Genomic DNA, 25,031 nt, shown 5'->3' on the forward strand with positions numbered 1-25,031 from the left:
ACAGTATTCAGGATTACAGGTATTTCTCCACTAAGGTAAAACAGTTCATTTGCTTCCCCTTCCTTCTCTTTCCCGTCCCATCTCCCCCTCCCTCTCCGTCTCACTCTCCCTCAGTCCCCTCCAAGGACCAGCCATGCATGGAAAAACAAACAAGGATATGGTTCCAAATGGAAAAAAAACAGACATGGGACCTGATTCCTACTCAGATGATTCGTACTAAGAGTTAGTTAGCTCACTTTGGTACTGTTCACAGAAGCAAATGGAACAGTGCTCACCTGGATGCCTCACTAAGCCCTCACTGACATACTAAACTATTCCTGTGGAGATATACAAGATAATGTGTGCTTGATTTCATGGACACACATATGAAACTTATAAAGTCACCCATAAGCTGTCTTCATCCTCGTGTTATTTTTTTTTACTATGACAATTAATCCTGACATTACAATTTGTTCCAGTAGATAAAGTATGATTTTTATCAAAAAAACATGACACATAACTTTTCCACTCATATCTGGATGCAATTAAAATTTCCCTCACAGGAAACTAGAAATGGTGCAGTAACCAGGAGGCTCTATCTCTGCCTGGTGACACTGACTAAAACTCAGGACAGTCTACTGGCCTGTGCACTTCCTAGGCCACCCAAGTCATCTTCTGGGACTGGTTTACCAAGGATGCCCAGTAGTAGAGGTGCGGGAATAGCCTCAGTGCTGTGCAGGGCACTGGGTTGGAACTCACAGCCTTTCATTTTTCCTGTCACCTTCCAGGCTTTTCTCTGTAAACCACAAATACCTGGATTTTCAAGCTCATCTCAGCACAGGCAGTGCAACAAGATTCAACTCCAGTTGGCCAGACAGGGATCCAAAAGATCCTTCAGTTGGTTGGGCAGTGCACTCCAGGCTGAGCTATAGGCAAAACTAGGAAGTTGATCTTCTCGGGAACATGAATCAGGTCTCTATTTTGCCAACAGAGAAAAGACAAGTAGCTTTGGGGGTGCAAAGCTATTCCCATATATATCCCAGACTCACACTACCTTTTTAAAACTGAAAAAGACATTTGACTTAATGGCATCATAATGAGTTTTTAATGCCTTAATAGCCCACAAAATTATAACCCTGAAAATAAAAGTCATTTCTCCAAATAATTTTCACTTAGATCTGAAATACTCACATAAATTACTTTATTGTTATACTTAAGTTAAAGCAAGTTTGTTTTTTTTTAATTTTTTAAACTAAAGGCTATTTTGAGAAGCATCAAAAAGATATCAATTGGGGCCGGGCGGTGGCGCTAAAAGGTAAGGTGCCTGCCTTGCCTGCACTAGCCTTGGACGGACCGCGGTTCGATCCCCCGGTGTCCCATATGGTCCCCCAAGCCAGGAGCAACTTCTGAGCGCATAGCCAGGAGTAACCCCTGAGCGTTACCGGGTGTGGCCCAAAAACCAAAAAAAAAAAAAAAAAGATATCAATTAAGAAAAGGAAAGTGGTAAATCAACATTTACCTGTTGCATCAAATACGATGGGTTGGCACCCACGGCTGGAAGACCAGTCACATTTGAGAACTTGACCTCCTTCCACAATCCCAGGCTGGGTAGTGTTTGCTTTGGGGGCTCCCACCAGAAGAAACATCCTTCTGAAATACAAAAGAAAAGACAAGATTTTGAATGGGAAAAAAGTATATATAACACAGAAACCACAAACAAGGGCCTGAGCAGTGGCGCAACAGAAGGGGGAAAACAACACAAACTACCACATAATTTTTAAAAAGCATTCATTCAATTATTTTAATCTTATTGACAAAAGGAAAGTGGAGGGCAAGTGTTGCTGGATTGGTACCCAGACCCCTAAATACTGGGGCTTGCCTTCCACTTTCCTTCTTTTTTTATTTGTTTTTGTTTTGTTTTGAGGCCATACCCAGCAGTGCATAAAGATTACTCCTGGCTCTGCACTCAGGAATGACTCCTGGTGGGCTCAGGGGACCATATGAAATGACGGGAATCCAACATGGGTTGGCCACATGCAAGGCAAATGCTTTACCTGCTATACTATTTATCTGGCGCCCCCACAAACAGATTTTTCTAACCATTCACGTAGGGCATTATTTCTGTTCTCTGGTGCTAATTTATATACATTATTCAATATCATATATCCTAGAAACATAACAGGTATATTCAAAATTACATGTATTTAAATTTTTCTACTGACCAAATTATATAATGAAAATATGTTTACTTTATTTATTTGAAAACTATATCTCAATAAATTAAAAATGTATACTGGTGAGGGCAGGAAAGTTTTGTTCTAATTTCTAGTTTTTGGTTTGCATATGTGTATGTGATTTGAAAACTAATACCTATATCCTTAACACTGAACTTTTAAAAAATTATTTGGAGGGAGCCAGAAATAGCACAGCAATAGGGCGTTTGCCTTGCATGCAGCCAACTGAGACAGACTTAGACTTGATCCCCAGCATCCCGTATGGTCCCCTGAGCCTGGAAGAGCAATTTCTGAGTGCAGAGCCAGGAGTAACTCCTGAGCACCATCGGGTATACCACTGTAAAATCAAAGCCATAGTTGTGAGATCTTCCCACACAAGTATTTCTATCCCTAGGCAAATAGGTCTGAAGAAGCAGGGTAGTGGCAAAGGATTAATAAACCAAGCCAGTCATGAGAGAACCATGGAATCTATTTTTGCCTGGTGGTCTCTGAGTGCTAACCAAAACTCATTTTTTCTTTATTAAACCAACTCCCAATTCACCAGGAGGGGAAAGATTGAGAGGGAAATAAAAATACCTATCCATGGGGCTGGAGAAATAGCATGGAGGTAAGGCATTTGCCTTGCATGCAGAAGGTTGGTGGTTCGAATCCTAGCATCCCATATGGTCTCCTGAGCCTGCCAGGAGCGATTTCTGAGCATAGAGCCAGGAATAATCCCTGAGCACTGCCGGGTGTGACCCAAAAACAAAAACAAAACAAAACAAAAAAAATACCTATCCAGGTGGAGTTTTACATATCAAAGGAGAGGTTTATGGGAAAGAGGAAGATGAGGGAATGCCTTAGGTCTGGGTTAATAGCCAGGTGTCATTTTACATACCACCATCTACCCCCCACCAAAAAAAAGTGGGGCTAGAAAAATAACACAGTAGGGAGGGCTTTTGCTTTGCATACAGACAACCTGGGTTTGATCCCCAGCATCTCATATGATCCCAGAGCCCACCAGAAGTGATTCCTGAGCACTTTTGTGTGGTCACAAAAACAAAAACGTAAAAAAATATATATTTACTGTATTTATTTTATTTTTGTTTGCCTGTGGGGCCATATTTAGCAGTGCTGTTGGCTATTCCCAGCACAGTGCTCAGAGATCACTTCTGACAGGCTCAAGGAATCATATGGAATGTTGGACATTGAACCTAGGACAGTCGCATGCAAGGCAAGCCCCCTACCCGCTATACTTTATCAACTCCAGCCTAGAGATAGTTTGATAGTCTCTGAAGATGTTCAAGATGTTTAGATGAGAAAACATATGGTTCCAGAGTCTTCTCTTTCCAGCACAAAGCACTCAAAATAACAAGCTAAATAAGCCAAGGAGGTTTATATTCCCTTCGAGAAGAAGCTGACCAAGAAGATTACTCATTGAGTAAACGCTACTGAGCTGTGTGTTTTATAATGAGAAAATAATATTTGCTCTTCACCCAATTTCTGGCACCGAAATCCTAAAACCCTTGGAATTTCCCAGGAGACTGGAGTGATAAAGATATCTTTTATAAGTTAATGAAAGACTTGTAAAGCACCAATGGATAAAGAGTGGTTGCCCAGAGAGCCAACCAAATTACTGTAGGCTGGACCTGCCTCCACCTCCAGACTGCCAGGGAGGGGAGAGTGACTGGAAGTTGAATCACCCAAAGACCAATGATTTCATCAATCATGTGTGTAACGAAGCCTCCCATAAATCCCCAAAGGTCCACATTCAGAGAACTTCCAGATAGGAAACCTGTGAAGATGACTGGCAGAGGGAGAAGGGTCGAGCAGGACTGGATACAGGATGGTCACAGAAGCTTGGCAGCCTTCCCTCTCATCTTGGCTTATGTGTCTCTTCCATCTGACTATGTCTGTGTTCTACCCTTTTAGAACAAACAGTTGACTCTATAAGAAAATGGCTCTGAGTTTCTGTAAGTGAACTGCTCTAACAAATCAATAAAAGTGATTAGTGAGTAAGCTGGAGTTATTGACCTATAATTGGCATATCAGACTGGCTGGGACTTGTGACAAGTGTAGAAACAGTCTTGAGGGAATGAACCTTTAACCTTGAGGAAATCAAATACTGTTTCCAGGTTATCCGAATTGAGTTGAACTGCAGGGCCTGACTAAATTTGAAAGGGCTTGTTGAATAATGTAATGAACCCCACACACTAACACACAAACACATCAAAACTGGAACCCATAAGAATTATCAAGGACAGGACTGGAGAGAGAGTACAATAGGTAAGACAGTTGCCTTGCACTCAGACAACCCGGGTTCGATCCATGGCATCCCCTATGATCCTCCCAGCTTCCCAGGAGTGATTCCTGTTTGCAGAGCCAGGAGTAAGCTGAGCATTGCGATGTTAAGTCCAAAAAACAAACAACGAAAGGACGATGAAGGAAACTAATTCTCTTAGAAAATTATTGGGCCAGGACTAGACAGTCATATGAACATTTAGTGGAAATAAAAAATGATCAGACTTGAACACCAAACCCAAAGTCAATGACAACAGAATCAATATTCAATCTACAACAAGCTGTACAAGTGGGGACCAGTTATGCTAGCATCCTGGGAGGGGGGGAGTAAAGGAGGGAGAAGTGAGATGCATGCTGGGAAAAAGGATGGAGAGAGGACAACACTGGTGGTGGGAATTCTCCTTTATTATCACTATGTACCTTAAATATTACTGTGAAAGATTTGTAACTCACTTTGGCCACAATAAAAATTTAAAAAAGAAATGAAGGGGCCGGGTAGGTGGCACTGGAGGTAAGGTGTCTGCCTTACAAGCGCTAGCCAAGGAAGGACCGCGGTTCGATCCCCCGGCGTCCCATATGGTTCCCCCAAGCCAGGGGCGATTTCTGAGCACATAGCCAGGAGTAACCCCTGAGCGTCAAACGGGTGTGGCCCAAAAACAAAAACAAAACAAAACAAAAAAAAAAGAAATGAAAAAAGAAAAACATTGGGGACAAATAAGACAATGCCTTCTTTAGATAAAGAAAGAGTATAGTTAAGGAATGAAAGGGAAAGATTTCCAGGTCAGAGAGATAATACAGTGGGTAGGGTATTCACCTAACACACGGTGGAATCAGTTGATTTTTGACAACTGAGCATGGCCAGGAGTGATTTCTGGCCCCTGAGTTATTTTTAAATAAAGGAAAGAGAATTTTGAGATTAAAATCGTGCTAGAATTCATCTCTAAGGATCTCACCAGAAAAGTAGAAGACTAGAAGAGATTTTATATGTTGGGTTTGGAAGAGGAAAAAGGGAAAAAAATATATATGAGAGAGGAAAGAAGGGGTAGGCAGAGAGGAGGAACATCCTAAGAAGCAGAAAGATTCTAGGAAGAAAAATGCTGAGGTATAGAAAAGAGATGTGGCTAAAGCAGGAAATGGGAGTGGCTGACGATAGAGCTAAGTAGTTTGGTAAGAGCCAAGTCAAGCAAAGTCTTTCTAAAAGGCAGGGTACAGCTTCTGCATTTTATCATCAAGTCCAAGAGAAGTCTTTCAACAGTTAAAAAAAAAAAAATGAACATCTTGTAAAAGAATGCTAAAGTTTGCCTTCTACAGGGATGGATTAAGTGGGGGCAAAAAAAAAAAAAAATCAAACAAGGAAGGCAAGAGGTCAGGGAGGAAGTGACAGTGGTGTGCATTAAGTCAGCAGGAGAAAGATGGGTGGGTAGAGTTAGGCAATGTTTGAAAGTGAACAGAAATAGCTCCTCACTTGCATCTGTGAGTATGAAAAGTAGGTTCCTTTCTCCTTTGCCCTTCCTGGGTACCTTCTGAAGCAAAGAAATGAGAACCACTGACTGGCCGGAAGCAAAGAAAGTAAGAAAGAAGGTAGATTAAGTTATTTACAGGAAAAGCAAGAATTCAGCTCTCAGTGTTATTCTAAAACATCAATGAGACACCAAACTGTCAGTCTGGACCTCTCAGAAGGTTCTGCATGTCAAAGAAAGAACATGTGCAGAATGTCAATGCAAAACGGATGAGAAGTTCTGAGACAGAAGACCAAAGAGCAGGTCCTGAAGGATGACAATGTTTAGGAGTCAGGTAGAGAAAAAAAGAGAGAGAGATAAACAACCAGTTGAACAGGAGGTATGTGTGTGCTCAGAATACAATTCAATACAGAAAGCTTTTAATCAATGCCACTGTGACCTTTCACTTTCTTGTGAAATTCTTCTAGTAAGGCAAACATTTAAATTTCTTTCCACTCTTGGTATGTGTGGAATCGTGAACAAATCTCCGTCTGAAATAGGAAATACACTCATTGAAACTTCCATTTCATTTTGATCCAATTTCTTCTTGAAATTAAGCTACCATCGTGGCTTAAAGGAGCATGTCTCTGAAAAGTTTCTATTGAAACTCCCTACTCAAAAATAAAGACAAAAACCCTAATCCAACCACACCCTGTGTAATAAAGCTTCATGCAGTCATTTTTGGCATCTGCAAAACATCAACGCTTCTCACTTCATAGCCAGATGACTCTGGAGAAGAAATCAGCTCAGTTGTCATTCAGCAAAAAAAAAACTTTGCTAAGAAAACAAAAATAAAGCTCTGAATAAGGAAGTCCCACTCTTTGGAAGACAGAGTTAACAGCTCACAGCCATGAAGACTTCCTTTTCTCTAGCAGAGAGGGTCAAGACAGCAGAGTAGGTGAACTTTTGAAAAGCAGAGGTTTTGAACATCATGGGTCCACTAAGACATAATTTACTTCCTTTTTTAATTTTTGTTTTTTGAGCCACACCCGGTGACATTCAGAGGTTACTCCTAGCCATGTGCTCAGAAATCGCTCTTGGCTTGGGAGACCATATGGGATGCCAGGGAATTGAACCAAGGTCCGTCCTAAGTTAGCATGTGCAAGGCGCTCTACCGCCTGTGCCACCGCTCCAGCCCCGAGACATATTTTTTTTCTTTTTTTTTCTTTTGGTTTTTGGGTAACACCCGGCAGCGTTCAGGGATTACTCCTGGCTCTATGCTCAGAAATCGCTCCTGGCAGGCTCGGGGGACCATATGGGATGCCGGGATTCAAACCACTGTCCTTCTGTATGCAAGGCAAATACCCTACCTCCATGCTGTCTCTCCGGCCCCGACATAATTTACTTCTAAACAGGTGATGTAAACATGTAGTACTGATATAGGTGTATTTCCTTTCCATATAATTTTCTTTGTCATTTTTTTTTGTTTTTTTTTTTTTGTTTGTTTGTTTGTTTTTTGGTTTTTCGGGCCACACCTGTTTGATGCTCAAGGGTTACTCCTGGCTAAGCGCTCAGAAATCGCCCCTGGCTTGAAGGGACCATATGGGACGCTGGGGAATCGAATCGAACCGCGTTCCTTGGCTAGCGCTTGCAAGGCAGACACCTTACCTCTAGTGCCACCTCGCCAGCCCCTTTGTCATATTTTAACTCTAGCTTGCTTTAAGAATATAGCCTAAAATACATGATATTTCTTGTAGCAATTCAGCCCCTGAAGAGGTAGACTGATGGTGGGATGGAGGATGAGGCCTTTTTCTTCCAGCTCGGAGTACGCGTCTGCCACCCTGTCTAGCCCACAGTTCTGAGGTGAAACGGCGGGTAAACAGCTCGCAGACAGTCAGGCTCGTGGAAATATTCGCTTTATTCGGAGGACAAAACTGAAGTCCAAAGACTCAGCTTCAGTTCCAGCCAAAAAAGCCCCGGCCTTCCACAGACCCTTGTTTTTATACCCCAGAGTCAGGTACCACCCAATGGTGGGATCAGATACCAACCAATGGTGGAAGCAAAATCAGGTACCACCCTAGGGTGGGGGCAGAATGCCAGGTCACACCCTAGGGTAGGGCACAATCACCAATCAGTTTAGGGTGAGTAACATAGTAATCCCCCAAAATATTTACATACACAATTTCTTATGTTTATAGAACATAAATTCCAAGGTTTTGGGGCCGGAGAGATAAAACAGCAATAGAGCATTTGCCTTGCATGCAGCTAACCCAGGATGGACAGTGGTTCGAATCCCAGCATCCTATATGGTCCCCGGAGCCTGTCAGGAGCAATTTCTGAGCACGGAGCCAGCAGTAGCGCCTGATCGCCACTGGTGTGACCCAAAAACAAAACAAAACAAAACAAAAAATATCCTGTTTTCCTATGTTTTCCATAAGGCGTGAGGGTAACAGACGACAACAAGTTGTTTAGGGAGTCAAAAATTATGCATGGAGGGAGCCGGATCAATAGCATAGTGAGTAGTAAGTAGTAGTGATCAAAGACCTAGATTTGATCCTGGCATCCCATATCTATATCCCAGGTACTGCTAGGAGTAACTGCCAAGTGCAGAGCCAGGAGTAACCGCTGAGCACCTCCAGGTGTGGCTCCAAAACAAAAATAAAAACAAAAAATTATGTATGATTTTTCATCCTTCTGTACTGGAATGGTAATAGTTAAATAAACTTAATTGCTGCAGGGTTCAAGGGTCAACTCTAGAGTACATAATAAATGGTGCTGGATATATTAAATTATACTAAGTATTTTTTCTGAGTTGGGTAGTGTGATCTCCCTAGTGTTCAGGGGATACGAGGTTACCCCACTCTTGATGCCCCACCAATCTGGCAAGCTGGTTTAATGACATATACCCCTAATCCCTGGAGTTACATTTTAGGGGAATCAAAAACTATAATTTGCTTTGCATGTGGCAACCCAGGTAGAACCCAGATCATTTCCTGGCATCCCATAGGGTCCCCTGAGTCTGCCAGGAGCAATTTCTGAGCTTAGGACCAGGAGAAACTCGTGAGTGTCACCAGGTGTGGCCCAAAAACCAAAAACTAACAAACAAAAATACTATACACGAGGGAGCTATAGCTCAGTGGGTTTTTCCAGCAACATACAGTTTCAGAAGAAACTCTAGGAGCTTCCCCTGAGTACCACTGGATGTGGTCTCAAATCCAAAGTAAATAAATAAAAAGTTACACAGCTTTCTATTTTAAACTTTAGGTGGACACTATGGACACAGAATTGATAGTCCCTAATTCTCTGCATTGTTATAAATGACATATATAAAACATATATAAAACTGTTCATTCTTACATATGAAATTTTTCAATCTTAGCATGCCAAAAAGTAACTTATTTTTAGTACAAGGTATCAGATAAATATGCTTTTCAGGATCCACATCTAAAAGGGCTTGGAGCTATTGCTGAAATGCTCCTAAGAAATTTAGTTCGTTCATTAGTTTTTGGGCCACACCTAGTGACGCTCAGGGGTTACTCCTGGCTATGCACTCAGAAATCGCTCCTGGCTTGGGGGACCATATGGGACAATGGGGGATCGAACCACAGTCCATCCTAGATTAGCACGTCCAAGGCAGATGCCCTACCACTTGTGCCACCTCTCCAGCCCCTGGTCCTAAGAAACTTAATACCACTCAGGTACACAGGTAATTTTAGTGCTAGAAATAGATAATGACCAGATTCCAGATCAACACAAAAGAGCTGGTTCTCAGAATGTGTCCACATGCCTTGAAACAAAACTCATTCCTAAAAATCAACACATAGCACCAAATGGAAGCCTTTAACATTTTTAATAAAAATTTTTTTTTCTTGCCACCTTAAAATAAGTTGCATTTTTTGTTTTTCTGGCCATACCTGGCAATGCTCTGAGGCTACTCCTAGCTTGGCTAGGGAGAGCTCCTGTTGGTACTCAAAGACCACTTGGTAGCATGGAATTGGAACCCAGGCTTCTTACAGACAAAGCCTGTGTTGAAGCCTGTTGAGCTATCATTCTGCCATAAAGTGGTTTTAGGAATACAGAGAATTCTAAGTTCTTCTTTATATCTGACACATAATAAGTTTGGAAGAAAAGTTGGGAAGAAAGTAAACCTTAAGAGCTAGAAGTCTCAATTTTATTTTTATTTATTTATTTATTTATTTATTTATTTATTTATTTATTTATTTATTTATTTATTTTTGGTTTTCCCGGCAGCACTGGCAGGATCCGGGAACCATATGGGATGCTGGGATTCGAACCAATGACCTTCTGCATGAAAGTCAAACGCCTTACCTCCATGCTATCTCTCTGGCCCCAGAAGTCTCAATTTTAAAAGAGCATGTTCTAGCTCCAGTCCCATAGGATGCAGAAATCATTCTTTATCAAATATGTCATTGTTTCAATGATCGTTAAAATAATTTTCAATGCAGCCTATCTCTTCTTAATTTTGGATTTCAGACACATTCTTTCCTTGGCACTCTAGGCAAAGAGGGCTGGGAAGTTATTAAGGGAAGCAGCCTTCAACAGAAACAGGGGGAGAAAAGGGCCCAGTGGGAGAGTTCTGAATGAGAACGGCACTCTTGGCAGCATGAACTCCAGCTCCTTGGATAAGAACAAGAACAAGGCTGCTGCTTGTCATCAGACCGTTTGAACATTACAGGCATGAAATGATGGTAATTAGATGTGCTAATATGGGCGCCCATTGGGTTTTCCTAAGTATACCTTCATGTGCAGTCTTGCACGTTGGTAAACTGCCACTGAAATGGTAGAATAATATGAAAGGAATGTGTGAGCATTGTCAGCTTCTAAATGCTGGGCTAACGGGAGGGAAACGCTAAGGAATCCAGTTCTTTGTCCAAAATGTCAGCTTGATATTTAAGTTACGTTTTAAGGCATTCTAGAAAACTTGAGGGTGTTATTTGTTTGTCTATTTTGCAGGGCCACAGTGAGCCCAGGACCTCACAGCAAAAGACACAAGCAGTGAGTCTCACTGCCCACCCAGAAAGTTTGGAAAGAGAAACATAGAGAAAAAAAGGGGAGAGTAAAACTGACTTAGACAAAGGGTAAATCCCAAGAGAGTTCTGCAGAAAAAAAAGTTAAATATGTATATCAATGATATAGGGGCCAGTCTCAGTGGTGTGTATGTGATGCAATTAAATGAAAGAATTAAGATATACATAATTAAAATAAATTAATTCAGATAATCAAAGAAACAGGATGCTATATAACATTCTAGTATAAAATTAAGTAAAAGAAAATATAAGCCTATTAATGGTGTCAGGGAGGAAAGGATGTAATGATATGAGGTTTTTGATTGTTTCTTTGTTTGGGGGGACCACACTCAGCAATTCTCAGAACTTACTTATGGCTCAGTATTCAGGGACCACCCTGGGTAGGGCTTGAGACTATATGGGCTGTTGGGAGTAGAACCCGATGACCATCTGCAAGGCACTGTACTCTCTCTTTAGCTCGTCATGTATTTTTTTAACCACAATTTTCAGTAACTTGTTAATAAAATACATCATTAAAAATATGCCTTTTTTGGGGCCAGAGAGATAGTATGGAGATAGGGCGTTTGCCTTGCATGCAAAAGGACAATGGTTCAAATCCCAGCATCCCATATGATCCCCCTGGCCTGCCAGGATCGATTTCTAAGCATGGAGACAGGAGTAACCCCTGAGCCAGGCCTGCCGGTGTGACCCAAAAACAAACAAGCAAAAAAAAAAGTCTTTTTCTGGGCTGGAGCAAGCCGTAGGCATCTGCCTTGCACACACCAGCGTAAGACTGACCGTGATTCTGTCCCCCAGGGTCCCATATGGTCCCCAAGTCAGGAGCAATTTCTGAACACATAGCCAGGAGTAACCCCTCAGTGTCACAGGGTGTGGCCCAAAAGCCAAAAAAAAAAAAAGTCTGTTTCATTTTTATTTAAAAAATGAAATGTCTCTAAATTCATTAACGAACGTTCAAAAAATGTCTACAACCATTTGGCGATAGTGGTAGAAGTGAAAAATCAGTAAAACTGGAAGCATCATTGTCTATAGGACAGTCTTGATCAAATCAGCTGAGAGCATCATATGAAATCTATTAACTTCCATTTCCCCTTCTGAAGAACAGAAATAATAGTCTATTGAAACAAAAACTTTCTGCATGCCAATAGTAAAAGCAAATTTAGAAATTTTAAATATCAGGCCCAGAGAGATAGCACAGTGGCATTTGCTTTGCAAGCAGCCAATCTAGGACCAAAGATGGTTGGTTCGAATCCCGGTGTCCCATATGGTCCCCCGTGCCTGCCAGGAGCTATTTCTGAGCAGACAGCCAGGAGTAATCCCTGAGCACTGCCGGGTGTGGCCCAAAAACCAAAAAAAAAAAAAAAAAAAAAAAAGAAGAAGAAAGAAAGAAATTTTAAATATCATAAAACACAAGGTAATAAATGAAAAACATTTAATAAAATACTCCCAAATTAAGTAGGAAATATAAAAATTAAAATCAATGTTTTCTTTTTGGTGTTTGTGTTGCTAGCAAGTGAACCCAGGCTTCTCGTACACAAGGCAAATGCTCATCAATGACTTACATTCTCAGCTCCAAATCTGTCATTTATCTATACCTTTTTCTTTTTTTTTTTTTTTTTTTTTTTTTTTTTTTTTGGTCACAGCTGCAATGCTCAGGGATTAACCCAGGCAGGGCTCAGTGGGCCATAGAAGGCACCAGTGACTAAACCGGGGTCAGCGTGTGCAAGGCAAGAACCTCATCTGCTATACTATCTCTGCAATCCTCCAAATATTGGTGTTTTTTGTTTGTTTTAGTCTGGGGCCACACCCATCGGTGCTTAGGAATTTCTTCTGTCTTTGCACTCAGAAATCGCTCCTGGTGGGCTTGAGAGGCCACGTGGGATGCCAGGAATTGATTGTAGGTTAGTGGTATTCATGCTAAGAGCCCTTCCTGCTGTACTCTTTCTACCCCTCCATCCAAATGCTTTTTTTTTTTTTTTTTTTTTTTTTTGGTTTTTGGGCCACACCTGGCGGTGCTCAGGGGTTACTCCTGGCTGTCTGCTCAGAAATAGCCCCTGGGGGCCCGGAGAGATAGCACAGCCGCGTTTGCCTTGCAAGCAGCCGATCCAGGACCAAAGGTGGTTGGTTCGAATCCTGGTTGGTTCGAATTCCGGTGTCCCATATGGTCCCCCGTGCCTGCCAGGAGCTATTTCTGAGCAGACAGCCAGGAGTAACCCCTGAGCAATGCCGGGTGTGGCCCCAAAAAACCAAAAAAAAAAAAAAAAAAAAAAAAGAAATAGCCATAATAGCCATAATAGCCATAATAACCATATGGGACACCGGGATTCGAACCAACCACCTTAGGTCCTGGACCAGCTGCTTGCAAGGCAAACACCGCTGTCCTCTCTCCGGGCCCCCAAATGCTTTTTTTAAGGGCTTTACTTTCTTCTGTTTTTGAGGTCAATTAATCAATTATCTGAAATGCAAGATCCTAAGACAAAAAAATATAGAAAATAGTCAATAATCATTTTCTTGACAAGGGAAGTGGAGAATGACTAGGAAGTACACACGGAGTAAATTGAGGGAGACAGAGATAATAGTGGTTAGCAGTGAAAAGCTAAGTTAAGCAACTTAATTTCTTATCCAACTTTCTATCCAAAAATGTCCCAAGAATAGTACCAGGAATCCCCCCACCTCCTGCTTTGCCATTCTTTGGAAGGACCTGAAATATTCCCATTAAATGACTCCAAAATATGCTACAAAGTTCTAAAGACAAAAGATAGAGGGTGTCTTTGAGAAAGAGGGATATTAGGAGAGAGAAGCAAAACAGAATGATGGAGGAAAAGAAACAGAGAAGGAAGACAGGAAAAGAGAGAAAGGAAAAGAATAGGGTGCATGAAGAGAGAGGGGGAGAGAGAGAGAGAGAGAGAGAGAGAGAGAGAGAGAGAGAGAGAGAGAGAGAAGGGGGGGGGAGAGAGAGAGAGAGAGAGAGAGAGAGAGAGAGAGAGAGGAGGGAGGGAGGGAGGGAGGGAGGGAGGGAGGGAGGGAGGGAGGGAGGGAGGGAGGGAGGGAGGGAGGGAAGCAGAGGGAAGGGAGAGGAATAGATGGGAGAGGCAGATCAGAGAAACTACCCAGCAGGAGCTGCCCTGCCAGCACTTCCCATCCAAAGGAGACTTTAAGGGCAGCTGCTCTAGAGAATGTGACCTTGACTACCAAGGAGGAGCAACCAGCCAAACAATGACAAGTACATTTTTCAAGCCCTCCAAATGAACTAAGATATTTGGCTTATTTCAGCACTGACTTCTCCAAGATAAAGCAAAGCATGTTTAATAAATCTGGCTGACTCTGGGTTGACCAAGGACCAAGGAACCTATACTAAAAAGAACATCTAGAACATTTAACATATAGACATATGTTAACATATATATAACATATAATTAAATTTTAAATATATATGTAGTATGAATAAGTATAGAACAGTTATATTATTTCAAAGCCCAGAATTCAATTGTTAGATTTACTTTTCATTTTTTAAAAAAATGTTCCAGAATAAACATTTGTATGGTTGTGAAATTATAAATTCTATATACACTACCTTCTCTTTTTTAATGGCCTATTAAGCTTGAGACTTGATCAAGAACAATGAACAAAGGTTTATCTTCTAAACAATAATGGTGTAGTTTGTGCATATGTATTTTTCTCACAATAAATGTGAACTAATAATATAGTCCAGATCACAATGAACCATGAGTAGGCTCACTTTACAAAGTGATGGAAGGAAGAAATGGGCATGAACTTTGAAAGGTACAAGCAAATGAGACAAACTCACAAGAATCTTCATTTTGGTCACATCATTTGGACTTTCTCTCTGACCTCTAGAAAAGTGTTTTTCAACCACTGTGCCGCAGCACACTAGTGTGCCGTGAGAGAGTGTCTGGTGTGCCATGGGAAAAATTCCCATTTCATCTGTAACATGTGGCTTCAGCATGACTGGTCTATTTGTGAGTCAAAGCGCGTGTTATGAATTATAAAAACTAAAGACAGAGGGCCGGAGAGATAGCATGGAGGTAGAGCGTTTGCCTTGCATGCAGAAGGATGGTGGTTCGAATCCCAGTACCCCATATGGTCCCCCGAGCCTGCCAGGAGCGATTGCCAGGAGTAATCCCCGAGCACCACTGGGTGTGACTCCAAAACCAAAAAAAATAAAAATAAAAAAATAAAAAATAAATAAATAAATAAATAAAAACTAAAGACAGAGAGAGACTGAGAGCTGTTGACGAAGAGCTATATGTGTGTCTTTCTTTAATTCTTGCCAGAATATCAGCTTTGTGTTCAGCCAAACAGGCCCAGGTTTTATACTGAGTAAGTAAACAGAAATATGAACAATTATAAAATGTTGTATTATTTCGTAATAAAGTAATTATAAAATAATGTCTGTGTTTATTTGATTCCTATCCAAGAGAATTACTTTATATATAGTTAATATAGGCACAGAGTTAAAATTTTTTAACATTTTCTAGTGGTGGTGTGCCTCGTGACTTTTTTTTTTTAATGAAAAAGGTGTACCTTTGCACAAAAATGTTGAAAAACACTGCTTTAGAACCTAGATCAAGTGTGCCCAAAGTTTACTCCTAGTTCTGTGCTCAGAGATTATTCCTAGTGGTACTCAGGGATTGATATGTAGTGCTGGGGACTGAACCCAGATGGTCACATGTACCCACTATACTACCTCTCCAGACCCTCAAGAAATGTTAGCAGCAGAACACATGGATTAAAAAAAAAAAAAAAACTTCCGAAAGAGGGCCAGAGCAATAAATAGTACAGCAAGTAGGGTGCTTGCCTTGCAAGTGGCCAACCCTGGCATCATATCCCATATGGTCCCCCAAGCTTGCCAGGAGTGAGTGATTCCTGAGTGCAGAGCAAGGAGTAATCCCTGAGCACCACTGGGTATGGCCCCTAAATCTAAACAAACAAAAAAATTTCAAAAGATAAAATTATTAGGAATATGTAAAATGTTTCACAGAGCTAAAAGTCAAATAAAGACCTGAGGGATGGGCCTCTGGATGCCGGAAGCTTCACTAGAGATGACTTAGCTGAAATAAGGGGGTGGGAGTAGAAAAGGAAAGGGAGATGAATGCAAGAAAATATTAACAAGGAATTATTTCTAGAACTTTCTGCCTGGTGACTAATCACTGACTAATATTAGGGGATGCTGTAAGAGAGAAAAAGAAAAATAGAAAATGAGGAGGAGGCATATGAAATTATTTCCAGAGCGACAGAGAAAAATGATAGTACCATTAATAGAAACAAAAGTGCAACTGACATCTTTTGGTGAAAGCATTCATTTTTAGTCAGATTTGAGGAAAGACAGACTAGTGAAGGAGGAGAAATGATCCATCATATATAAAATCTGAACTCCACCTTTAGACCTATGTTATAGGCAGGACAGCAGCTTAGTTCGAAAGCTCTCCAGGGGGGTTGAAAGAGAGTATGTAGTGTGACAATAACTATTACACGTGGCAGAGTCGGGTTCATGGCTCAGCAGGGCATGGTTCTTGGATACCACTGGGAGTGACATCCAAGCACTGTCTGGTGTCCAGACTTCCCACCCTACCCCCTTGTTGCTGCTGCTGCTGTTGTTGCTTAATATTCTCCAAGTCCCGAGACAGGAAGTCAGGATAGATAACCATAGTTCATTCTGTAGAACTTTCTGAAATCAGAACACACATGCCCACACTTTCTCTTTGGGGTAAGAGAAGTAGAAATTAACTTTCAAATAAGTAAAAAAAAAAATAAGGGGGGGGGGGGGCTGGAGCAATAGCACAGCACATAGGGATTTGCCTTGCACATGGCTGACCTTGGTTGATTTCTCAGCATCCCATATGGTTCCCCAAGCCTGCCAGGAATAATTTCTGAGCCCTGATGGATGTACCCCAAAACAAAATAAAATAAAATAAAAAATTAAAAACTTGGAAATAAGCATCATTCATATTTTAGGGAAAGATAAGAATCCTAATTCAGAATAGCATGAACGTGCAATGGAGCATCTGATCCCCTTACTCAACTGTTGGTTTGCAATTTACAATTTGGTTTCACCCAAAAAAGATCATCCTTGGTTTCTTTTTATGTTTGTTTACAACTTGATTTTACCTAAAAGAGAAATTTTCCTGCTTAGCATGTATCAAGCAAACTTGGGCAGGACTGGTTCAAGGAGAGGCCTCTGTCCTTACTCTCTGCCCGGTTGTCTCTGTACCCAATAAAACTGCAGTCTGGCACGCAGTTCTCTCTCTAGGCTTGACACGATAGTCTGCTACTCATATTTCCCTCTCAGTTATGTTTTGAACATTTCCGGTGGCAACCCTTATTCCAGACCCACTTTTCCAGGGTGGAAGTACAGCATTTAGGTCCATTACACTCAACCAGGAATCAATGGCCCCTTGTGGACCACGATGATATACTAAAGGGCCACAGGAATAAATCCTGTAAGTGGGAAGTCAGAGCATGAGACTAGGGGATGAGCTGATAAGAAAGTGGGGAGCCACATAAAGGAAACAAGGGGTGTCAGAGTGACAGCACAGCGGCAGGGCCTTTGCCTTGCACACAGCCATCACTATGAACCTTGGTTCGATTTCTGTAAACCCATATGATCTCTCAAGCCTGCCAGGGGCGATTTCTGAGCACAGAGCCAGGAGTAACCCCTGAGCGCTGCTGGGTGTGACCCAAAAACCAAAAATAAATAAATATATGTAAATTTACATATATGTAAATATATAGCTTGCTTTACAGGTATGAGGTCCTGTGTTCAATCCCTCAAATCACAAAACACATACATATGCAGAATGAGTACCATTTTTAAGAAAGCTGTCCAATTAAAGCCCTTCCTACAAATTTAAAATATGAATATGAAAGCTAAATGGACATTGAATTTTATACGCTATGTCATTATTATTTTGTTTTGTTTTTGTTTGGGGGTAACATCCAGAGCTTACTCCTTCTGGCTCTGCACTCAGGAAAATTACTGCTGTTGGCATATGGGATGCCAAAGAACAAACCTAGGTTGGCCACAAGCAAAGCAAGTGCCTTACCTGCTGTACTATCTCACCAGCCCCTCAAGATATCTTACCTCGGGGCCCAGAGAGATAGCACAGCGGTGTTTGCCTTGCAAGCAGCCGATCCAGGACCAAAAGGTGGTTGGTTCGAATCCTGGTGTCCCATATAGTCCCCCGTACCTGCCAGGAGCTATTTCTGAGCAGACAGCCAGGAGTAACCCCTGAGCACTGCCGGGTGTGGCCCAAAAACCAAAAAAAAAAAAAAAAAAAAAAAAAAAAAAAATCTTACCTCTTCTCTATATACCAGTCCATACCAGTCCACTCAACAACTAAAAACTACAATTTCTTCTGGCCTCAATTCCTCATCTGTGAGAATAAGTTAGTATCTGCTTTGCTACTTCCTTTGATAGTTTGTGCTGTAGATAAATTATCACATGTTAAAGTGTCTTGCCTTTTATAAAACAGGGTTTCAACTTGAGATGCCATTACTATAATTAAACCTAGGGTGTAATTTTTAATTTCCCTGGTATTCTCTACAAGAAAATCAGACTTTCATTTTTAACCTGTATATAATCTTCAAATGGCATATAAATCTAGCAAGACAATTGGCATAACCTAGTACTCACAGGAAAAAAAATATATGGACTACTAATTCTTAATTTTCTATCAATTTTTCATCTCAAATCTAAGGTTCATACTTTTGAGTGGGGGATTTTATCGAGTTACTCTAGTATCTTGGCTTGGGATTTTATTTCCCCTTCTTTTTAATAATCACCAGTTTACTACTTTTTATAATATGCAAATAATTCAATGATAATTTTCTTCCTTTTTATTTTGTTGTTTTGGGGGCCACACCCAGTGGTGCTCTGGGCCTATAACCAGCAGGATTAAGGGACAATATGAATGCTGGGGATTGATTGAACCTGGGTCTGTCACTTGTGGTATTTTTTTTTTTTTTGTGGTTTTTGGGTCACACCCGGCAGTGCTCAGGGGTTATTCCTGGCTTCATGCTCAGAAATTGCTCCTGGCAGGCACGGGGGACCATATGGGACACCGGGATTCGAACTGATGACCTTCTGCATGAAAGCCAAACGCCTTACCTCCATGCTATCTCTCCGGCCCCTGGGTCTGTCACTTGTAAGGCAAATGCTCTATCTGCTATACTATTGCCCTGACCCATCAATAATAATTTTCTATTAAAAAAGAAAACAAGGGGCCCGGAGAGATAGTACTGCGGTGTTTGCCTTGCAAGCAACCGATCCAGGACCAAAGGTGGTTGGTTCGAATCCTGGTGTCCCATATGGTCCCCCGTGCCTGCCAGGAGCTATTTCTGAGCAGACAGCCAGGAGTAACCCCTGAGCACCACCGGGTGTGGCCCAAAAACCAAAAAAAAAAAAAAAAAAAGAAAGAAAGAAAGAAAGAAAAGAAAACAAGGCTAAACTAAATTTATACCCATCCCAGGAACTTAGATACCTATTCAACCAGAGCAATAGTATTACTTCTTCAGACATCCAGGCATCCTTCCTTCAAGAGAAAGGGGCCTTGAAGTGGCTTTTTAAAAAAAAATAAGGTTTTGGGGCCAGAGAGATAGCATGGAGGTAAGGTGTTTGCCTTGCATGCAGAAGCTGGTTCGAATCCCAGCATCCCATATGGTCCCCTGAACCTGCCAGGAACGATTTCTGAGCATAGAGCATAGGAGTAATCCCTGAGCACTGCCAGGTATGACCCAAAAACCAAAAAATAAATAAATAAATAAATAAATTAGGTTTCCTTTCCTTTAGAAGTGTATAACCATACTAAATAACAACTACAAATGCAACTGGTATATAAATGGTATCCTCATTACTTTGGATCCCTATACTTATTAAAGTTTGGATCCCTATATTTATAAAAGTCAAAGTATCTTTTGGGGATGGAGCAATTACTGGAGCAATAGCCTTGCACACTGCCAACCTGGGAAGGGCCCAAGTTTGATCCCCAGCATCCCATATGGTCTCCCAAGTCTGCCAGGCGCAATTTCTGAGCACAGAGCCAGGAGTAACCCTGATTGCTACTGGGAGTGGTTAAAAAAAAATAATAATGGGCCCGGAGAGATAACGCAGCGGTGTTTGCCTTGCAAACAGCCGATCCAGGACCAAAGGTGGTTGGTTCGAATCCCGGTGTCCCATATGGTCCCCCGTGCCTGCCAGGAGCTATTTCTGAGCAGACAGCCAGGAGTCACCCCTGAGCAACGCCGGGTGTGACCCCCCCAAAATAATAATAATAATAATAATAATTTTAAAAAGTACCTTTCGACGAAATTGAACCTTATTTTGCATTAATCCTTATTAAAACCCAATAGCTCAGTAAGTGGAAATGTATGTTTATACCACTGATTTTATATTATTTTGTTTTGTTTTGTTTTAGGAGAGCTACACCTGGAAGTACTCAGGGCTCTTGTGTACTCTTGGCTCTGTGTTCAGAAATAGCTCCTGGAAGGTTAAGGAGGGATCATATGGGATGCCGAGGATTGAACCCAGCTATCACACTAGCCCCGTGATTTTGTTTATTTTTATTGATGGTTTCAAAAAAACCTCTGCTCGGGCCATAGTGATACTGTAGCAAGTAGGACACTTGCCTTGCACGAGGCAAATCTGGTTTCCTTCCCTGGCATCCCATATAGTCCCCAGAGGTCAAGTGTGACCCCTTAAAAAAAAAAAGCCTCCCAAAATAAATAAAACAAAATAATCTCTATGCTGGCGCCAAAAAGACAGTATAAATGTTAAGGCACTTGTCTTATATGCACCCTTGAGCCTGGTTCAAACCTTGGTTGTGGGGATGGAGAGATAGTATGTGGGTAGGGCATTTGCCTTGCCCACTAGGGTTCAATCCCCAATATCTCCATATGACTCCCCCAAATCCTGCCGGGAGTAATCCCAGAGGGCCATGAGTAAGCCCTGCATACCATCGTGTATAGCCCAAAAAACAAAGAAAACAAATCCTTGGTGCTATATATTGCCCACTGAAAAAAAAACAACTAAGAAGCTAGAGCAGGGGTCTCAAACTCGCGGCCCGCTTGCGGTCCTCCATACAACATTTTGTGTATTTGTGATTATTCACTTACCAAATAATCGCAATAAAAATACCCCGAGCAGTTCCGTTCGGGGTATGCAAATGTTTAATGCGATTTTTTGCGATTTTTTTCTTACTAATGAGATTTTTTATTGCGAATATTCTGGTAAGCGAAATACCTTATGCAGCTCTGCCTCACCTCGACTTTGCCTCCTGCGGCCCCCAGGTAAATTGAGACCCCTGAGCTAGAGTGATAGTACAGTGGGTAGAATGTTTGCCTCATCCAGTAAGGTTAGATTCCTGGCAGTCCGTATAGTTCCCCCAAGCACTGCTGGGAGTAATTCCTCCTTGCAGAGGCAGAAATAAGCCTGAGAATAATTGGGTGTGACTTAAAAACAGAAACAAAACCTAAATAAATAAAACCTCTAAGCAGAGTGTAGAAGAGAAAGTGACTGCATGTGCCTAACATTCATGAGAGGCCCTGAGTGTGAGCAATGAGAGGTTCCCTTGACTTGAGCTCTGACTTGGCCCTGAAGCCCCCTCAAAATTGCCATCTCCCAGCACTGGCCCCTCAGGCCAACCCTGCCAAGAAAGCTTCCACAGGAGTGGACTCCCAGTAAAAAAATATTCAATGGACTCCCAGTAAAAACATATTCAATGTCGATTTCCATTTTTTAAGTTTTGGTCTATAAACAGCAAAGTCAATGATGAAGGGGTTTTGTATATGTGTTTTCTTTGTTGTTTGTATGTTTGTTTGTTTTGGGCCACACTCATGCTCAGAGTTTTCTCCTGACTCTGTGCTCAGGAGTCACTCCAGGCAGGCTCAATTTATCACAGGAAATATCGGAGATCGAACCTGGGTCAGCCACATGCTGCCTAAATAAAAGCAAATCAAAATTGGATTTCACCTTACCTAACCGAAGGCCCGCTTAGAAGTCAATGATCTTGACTCCAAGGTTAGCCGTTTAGCCTTGAAACCTCAAATAGAAAATATCTCATTGTCAACAGCTCGATACTGACTGTATTTTTCTGTGGTCACAACAATTAAAGTGCATCATGGGTCATGAATCTTTACCCGATGGAGCTCTGAGGGTTGCTGCGGAATTAACCGCAACATTTGCAAAAAACACTTCATCCATCCACTTGGAAGTACTTAGATCTAATCTTAAGGTCTAACCCTTGACAAGACAGATACATATTTTCAAAATTATTAAAATTTCTGTACAAGTCAAACCTGGAAGCAAGTGAAGTCTTTGTAGCTTAAAATAGGAATGCACTTAACACAACAGGAAAGAAGGTTGATAAAAAGAATTAAATCAGAAAAGAAGGTGGCAAAAAAAAAAAAAAAAAGAAAGAAAGAAAAAGAAAAGAAAAGAAGGTGGCAAAAGCTGCTCAAAGTTAATGATTCTTTAATTCAAATCATCTTGGGGGAAAAAGAATCTGTGTTCAGCTCCTTTAGAAAGCAGTGAAGCTGAAAATAAAAGTGACTTTGGTCTATGAAACAAAAATGTTGGGGGGCCGGGCGGTGGCGCTGGAGGTAAGGTGCCTGCCTTGCCTGCGCTAGCCTAGGACGGACCGCGGTTCGATCCCCCGGCGTCCCATATGGTCCCCCAAGAAGCCAGGAGCAACTTCTGAGCGCATAGCCAGGAGTAACCCCTGAGCGTCACAGGGTGTGGCCCAAAAACCAAAAAAAAGATGTTGGGCCGGAGAGGTAGCACCGCGGTAGGGTATTTGCCTTGCAGGCAGCCAATCCAGGACAGACGAGTAGTTCGAATCCCGGCATCCCATATACTCCCCAAAACCTGCCAGGCCTCGAGCGATTTTTGAGCTCAGAGCCAGGTGTAACCCCTGAGCGCAGCTGGGTGTGACTCCCACCCACCCCCACACACAAAACCAATCCAAAAAAAAAAAATGTTACTGGTGGCGCAGGCTTTAGAAAGAACCCTAAGAATAAAATAACCGGGGCCGGTGTGGTGGCGCTAGAGGTAAGGTGTCTGCCTTGCCAGCGCTAGCCTAGGAGGGACCGCGGTTCGATCCCCCGGCGTCCCATATGGTCCCCCAAGCCAGGAGCGACTTCTGAGCGCATAGCCAGGAGTAACCCCTGAGCATCACCGGGTGTGGCCCAAAAAGCCCAAAAAAACAAAAACAAACAAACAAAAAAGAATAAAATAACCAACCTGCCTTTCAGAAACCACAATCTAAAACTTTAGAAGTCAGCCAGTCGGGGCTTATTCAAAGGGTATGTCTAAAGGAGAGTGTGCAATTGGGGTGTAGAGAATGATGTCAGCCTTGGGCAGAATCGCAGACGACTTTTGAGGCTTATAACGACAGTCCAGTCTCCCCAACAGCCGCGGGCGATCTGCAGGCACAGCCGGTTTTAAATTTGTCATAAACCTTCTCATTGAACTTGTGGTGCAGGAGAGAGGTCCAACAGAACAGGGGTGCAGAAAGAAAGAAATGATAAAGATCAGGGAAAGAAGAAGCCCAGATGACGGTGACCCTCTTTGTGCCGAAGGAAAACACCAATGAATTTAGGGATTTTAAGATTTGGGGGGGGGTTGGGTTTTGGGTTTGGGGGTCACACCCGGGAGCGCTCAGGGGTTCGCGGGATTCGAACCACCGTCCTTCTGCATGCAAGGCAAATGCCTTACCTCCATGCTATCTCCGGCCCGAAATTTAGGGATTTTTAAATTGGTGGAGCCGGTTTGGTTTCCTCCACCAAGGGGGCTGCGAGGAAAACGACACCCTCCCCTCTCCCCCAGTGACGCGAACCCCGCAGAACACCCTCGCAATTCGCGAACAAGGACCTCAATGATGAGTCGCTAAAAAAAAAAATCGATGACACAGTCCTCGGCCCGCCCCCAGAGGTGCCAGAGGAGCCCGAAGGAAGGGTCCCGGGAGACCAGTTGTAGACCCAGCACGGAAAGTGACAGGTTGGTCAATTTCAGGGAATTTCAGGTTAATTTCAGGCTCCGCGAATCCGCCTGATTACTGGAAAGTGACAGGTTGGTCAATTTCAAGCACAGCGAGTCTTCCAGATTGCTGCTGGCAGGCGGAGTGCGGGGTAGAGAGGGGAATGCCAGAGGACGGGCATTCGGGACAGTGGGGCACGCCGAAAAGGGGGTGCGGGGGGAGGCCCGGGGAGACTCAGTTGACAGCGGAGGAAAAGTTGACCGAGAGTGCGACGCAGGCTGCCGCTTGGCCGAGTTGGCAGCGCACATCCTCCGCCGGAGCTCGCTCACCCGAGAAGAGGAAAGAGGAGAGGAGAGGAGAGGAGCGGGGTTCATTCCCCCATTTCCCGCCCCGCTTCCCTCCATCTCATCTTCTTTCCTTTAAATGAGCGGCGCTAGGGAGCCCGGGCCCAGAGCACCCCCCCCCCGGAGATTCCCGGGTGCAGCGCCTCCCCCCCTCTTTCCAGACCGTCCACTTACGAAGACGCGCTGGGCACGAAGAAATCCACCGCGAAGCCGAAGTAACTTCCTTCGGGGCCCGAGTACTCGGCGGGGCTGTCGGCGTCGAGGTTGAAGGCGCAGCACAGGAGCGACAGGAGCGGCAGCAGCAGCAGCCGGCCGAGGACGAGGAACCCGAGGCGGGGAGAGCGAAGGCGCCGCAGCCCCGAAGGATCCATCGCCCGAGTGGCTTTTCCCGGGGGCGCTGAGCCCAGGGCCCCCCGGCGGTACTACCTCTTCCCGGAGGTCCCCCGATTGCCCCGCGGCCCTGCCAAAGCCGAGCACCCAAAGTCTCCGGCCGCTCGCTCACTCGCTCGCTCCCCTGGCGGGTCCCGGGACTTGCAAAAGGGGAGGTTTGCAAGGCCGGCCGGGGAAGTGGGGCGCAGGGAATTCGGGGCGGGGACAGCAGCGGCGCGGGCGGCGCGAGGCTCTCCCTCCCTCTCCGCAACTCTCTTTCTCTCTCTGTCGCTCCTCCGGCCGGGACTGCCAGGGCGTAGAGCCGCACCCCCCGGCCGGGGAGCCGGGG

At 43.2% G+C, this 25,031-nt stretch overlaps 1 protein-coding gene across 1 annotated transcript in view; it reads right to left on the bottom strand.

Moving 5' to 3' along the window:
* ITGAV (integrin subunit alpha V) overlaps positions 1–24,818 on the bottom strand; it is a 118,041-nt gene extending 93,223 nt beyond the window's left edge. The window contains exons 1-2 of the mRNA XM_049773175.1: positions 24,488–24,818; positions 1,499–1,629 (exon numbers count right to left, since the gene is read on the bottom strand). Of these exons, the coding sequence (XP_049629132.1) occupies positions 1,499–1,629; positions 24,488–24,684 (328 nt within the window). The 5' untranslated portion in view covers positions 24,685–24,818. The remainder of the gene's footprint in view (positions 1–1,498; positions 1,630–24,487) is intronic.
* Between the last annotated feature and the right edge of the window lie 213 nt (positions 24,819–25,031).

Source organism: Suncus etruscus, chromosome 5, assembly GCF_024139225.1.
Source record: "Suncus etruscus isolate mSunEtr1 chromosome 5, mSunEtr1.pri.cur, whole genome shotgun sequence".
Taxonomy (NCBI): domain Eukaryota; kingdom Metazoa; phylum Chordata; class Mammalia; order Eulipotyphla; family Soricidae; genus Suncus; species Suncus etruscus.